The sequence below is a fragment of the Euphorbia lathyris genome, chromosome 10 (assembly GCF_963576675.1).
Source record: "Euphorbia lathyris chromosome 10, ddEupLath1.1, whole genome shotgun sequence".
Taxonomy (NCBI): Eukaryota; Viridiplantae; Streptophyta; class Magnoliopsida; order Malpighiales; family Euphorbiaceae; genus Euphorbia; species Euphorbia lathyris.
In genome coordinates this window covers 52,728,364-52,731,784 of record NC_088919.1, presented here as the reverse complement: position 1 = coordinate 52,731,784, position 3,421 = coordinate 52,728,364, and the positions used below count along the sequence as shown (strand labels likewise).

The following is a 3,421-nucleotide window of genomic DNA, read 5'->3' as shown; positions in this document are numbered from 1 at the left end:
CATACTTTACTTGTTATACATAGAAAATAATGACATTCAGAATTGAGTTTAATAGTCTGATTTAGTTGTAATTTTATAGTTAGTTGTAATTTTATAGTTAGTTATGATATTTATGTAGAAAGCCCCAAGTTAAACTGACTATTGGGCCAAACTCGGTTCAGGCCTCGCGAACTTACATCTAAAAAACACTAAAACACAAGACCAGCCCAACCTATATCAATTAAAAATTTAACTAGGCTCGGGTTGCACCCAGCTTAGGCTTAAAAATCATCCGATCCCAGCCCAAATAGGCCCAGCTCCTTATATATTTTTTGTTTTTAAATTATATTATATAATATAATATCTTAATATTAATATTAAGAGGTCGAGTCGGGCCATCTTATTTTTATATTTTTATAAATAACAAACCCGAACAGAGCTAGATGCGCTTAGGCAGACCCTGGCCGGCTCAACATCATTTCCCTTTTTGTCTAAGCCTGGACTGGTACCCCGTACCCGGGCTCGCTCGCTGACTAAGTAGTGTATAGTATATACCAATCACCATACCCTTCCATATAACCCATCGCTTGGGATTGAGGTGAAAAAGGAAAAAAATTTCCAAGGTTCTCTAAGGCAAAATAGATATGAAACGAGTGAAAGAAGAGGAGTAAGAGAGTGGTGTGAATTTTCTAGAGTGCAAAGTTGAAACGATACCAAAGAGTTTGCAACTATGAAACTATGATTGACCTTCTACTCCTTGGTCAGCAGCAGCTGCATCCCCATTAGCTGCCAAACCTCGAATCTTTACATCGTAATACACTTCTTCGACTCTCCTTACATCATACTTCATACCTGGAAAACAAGGTATTTGTGAAACCAATTTATAAAGAAAAATTAAAGATATTCAAGGGACAAGGACAGTGGGAAGAAAGTAAAAATTGACAGGAACACCATAATAATCAAATGGCTACCATCAAACTTCTTGCGCAGAAAGTCATTTCGGAGATTAAGCATGCGGAAGCCTGTATGAAGATCTGTCAAGAACTTCAACACCTTTCTTGGGCAATCATAATCACCAGCAGTCACTCGGTTCACTACATATCTTGGCTGAGAAAATAGAACAATAAGTGATGTCAGATCATTTTGCATCGGATCCACCATAAGTTCATAAGTCAGCATTTGAACGGATATAATTATTCTTAGACGAGTATGGCTGCACCATTTGAAGCAAAGATTGTCTCATCTTGGATCACACCAAAAAGAGGGGAATGAGCTTAATTTTTTTTTATCAACTGCTTATAAGTGATTGAAAAGATTAAAACTCTTATTACTGCTATACTCATTCATCCTCCTGCCCATTCCCACTCTCGAGCTGGAGTAGAAGTTTCAAATACAACAATAGCAAAAACACAATTTCTCCAATGGAGTCCACACTGATGTACCTCAACATAATAGTTATCGTATGGACAAGCAAGATAATTTAATTTACTCAAGTTCAGAGAATATAGCTCTTACCAATTCATTGGACGTGAAGCAAACACCTGCAGAAACATAAAAATGTAAAAGATGAGTAAAATATCTGCATACAATAAGAGAAATACATCAAAAAGCTAATTCTTTTCATAAAAGTAAAAAGGTCATACTACATCAAATATCCACCGATACTGGTTCATATAAGCATGAATAATCAACCTATACAAGCAACACTTGAATACCTAGGCCAAACAGCTTAACGCATAGTTTCACTGTTTTAGAATTAGTTTAGACAAGCACGAGACTAGGGCTAGCAATTGCGATTATCATGTTATATAAGATATAACTGCTAGAAAAAGGATAATTGTGTCAATCAGGTTGTCTTTGTAAATCATTTTATCGAGTTAGAAATAACCACCCTTCCACGAGACATCAGCACAGCCATCCAAGAATTACACTTGCATTTTGATACAAAAACATCATAATGGTTTAGAGTCTATATTGAACTCCACCAAGTACTACCAATACTTGTGCCATAATCATTGCTAAACAGAATAATTGCATTTTGACAAAGCAAACTCAAGTTTTAAACACAAGACAAAATCCAAAACCCTAACCTCCATAAAACAGAACTTATTATAACAAAAACCAAAACCAAAAAGATCACTAACCAATAAGGTAGTCCTCAACGTCCAAACTGAACTCCGAACTGTTCACTGAACCAAACAAGAAGAGAATTAATGGACTAAACAGGCATTATGCTTTCATTCAATTAAATTGCACAGAGATATCATAAGCATACATCCAAGTTTTTCTTCAGCTTCAGAATGCATAAGCAGATTTCCCGTTTCTAACCAGTGCATAAATACAAGCAAAGAAACCACAGACTGAGTTTCACTCTTCCAATCTCCATGATACCTTGATAAATCCAAACAGAACAAAAAAGTTACTAACTCCAAAAATGCAATTCAAATTTCAAAGTGAAGCCGTCTAAGAAACCCTTACCTATAATATTGGCCCGAGCAATCGCGCATAATTTCTGCAAGTCGGCTATAGTGTCCCTTTAGCACTTCAATTTGACTCTTAGCTTCCTCTAAAACCTCTGCGCCCAAATCAGAAACGTTTAGTGACAAAAAAAGCCACACCAAATCGCTAATACAAAGTTGAATACCTGAAAGGGGGCGAGACTGGTGAACAAGAAGAAGACTGACATGCATTATCCTGGTGGCGGATTCGATCTCTGAAACGACAGCTCGAATCCTCTCGCGCAAGGTCCCGGACTCTTCTAGATGCGTACGGAACTCCTTGAACTGTTTCTCAAGAGAAAGAGAAGAATCGGCCATGGAAGAAAAGATGCAGAGAGTTGAGCAGAATGAGCGATGCGGTTGGGATTGAAGACGAAAGACAGGGAGAGGGAGGGAAAGAGAGAGAGCGGTGGCGACAAAAGGAAGAGAGTGAGAAATGGTAGAGAGGTTTTTGGTGTCTGGGTTTAAGGAGCGAGAAAGAGAGCAGTAAGCGTTTCGAAACGCCGATTTCATTTCCCGTTTCTTCTTTCTGTGGTTTTTCTCGTGGCTTGTTTATGGGCTGATGTATGAGTTCCTTTATTTATCTTCTTGAATTTTGTTGATTAACCCTCTAGTTAGTTAGTTTGACATATTAAACCCCTAAATTTTGTAATATATCCAATTTATTAATAAATGAATTTTTTTTTGTTAAACGTTTTTTTATCCTTCTTTACCCCATCAATCCCGGAATGAACCAAGCTATTATTACGAAACTAGGTAAATAGCAATACAACCAACTATCATTACAAATTTCATCTTTGGATAAAAAAACAGGCAATGATGAAATACCATAAAGAGAAAGCGTTCTTAATTTATTAAGAAGTTTCTGTAATTTGAATATGTTTTTTAAACCGTTCATATAGTAACCATATTTTAACAACAACAACAACAAAGTCTTAGTCCCG

At 36.7% G+C, this 3,421-nt stretch overlaps 1 protein-coding gene across 1 annotated transcript; it reads right to left on the bottom strand.

The window, feature by feature from the left end:
* Positions 1–529: 529 nt before the first annotated feature.
* LOC136209841 (uncharacterized) lies at positions 530–3,036 on the bottom strand. Its single transcript, XM_066001439.1, has 7 exons — positions 2,624–3,036; positions 2,458–2,554; positions 2,255–2,370; positions 2,124–2,168; positions 1,495–1,520; positions 951–1,086; positions 530–831 (listed from the first exon to the last, which is right to left on the bottom strand). The coding sequence occupies exons 1-7, from the start codon at positions 2,988–2,990 to the stop codon at positions 716–718; spliced, it is 903 nt and encodes a 300-aa protein (XP_065857511.1). The 5' UTR covers positions 2,991–3,036; the 3' UTR covers positions 530–715.
* Between the last annotated feature and the right edge of the window lie 385 nt (positions 3,037–3,421).

What these genes read in the sequence shown, in the direction of transcription:
- LOC136209841 (XM_066001439.1), bottom strand. Translation starts at nt 2,990, where the DNA reads ATGAAATCGGCGTTTCGAAACGCTTACTGCTCTCTTTCTCGCTCCTTA. An exon ending in AGCTGAAGAAAAACTTGGAT is followed by an intron (nt 2,169 to 2,254) that starts GTATGCTTATGA and finishes TGTTTGGTTCAG; the next exon opens with TGAACAGTTCGGAGTTCAGT. An exon ending in CGTTGAGGACTACCTTATTG is followed by an intron (nt 1,521 to 2,123) that starts GTTAGTGATCTT and finishes ATGTTTCTGCAG; the next exon opens with GTGTTTGCTTCACGTCCAAT.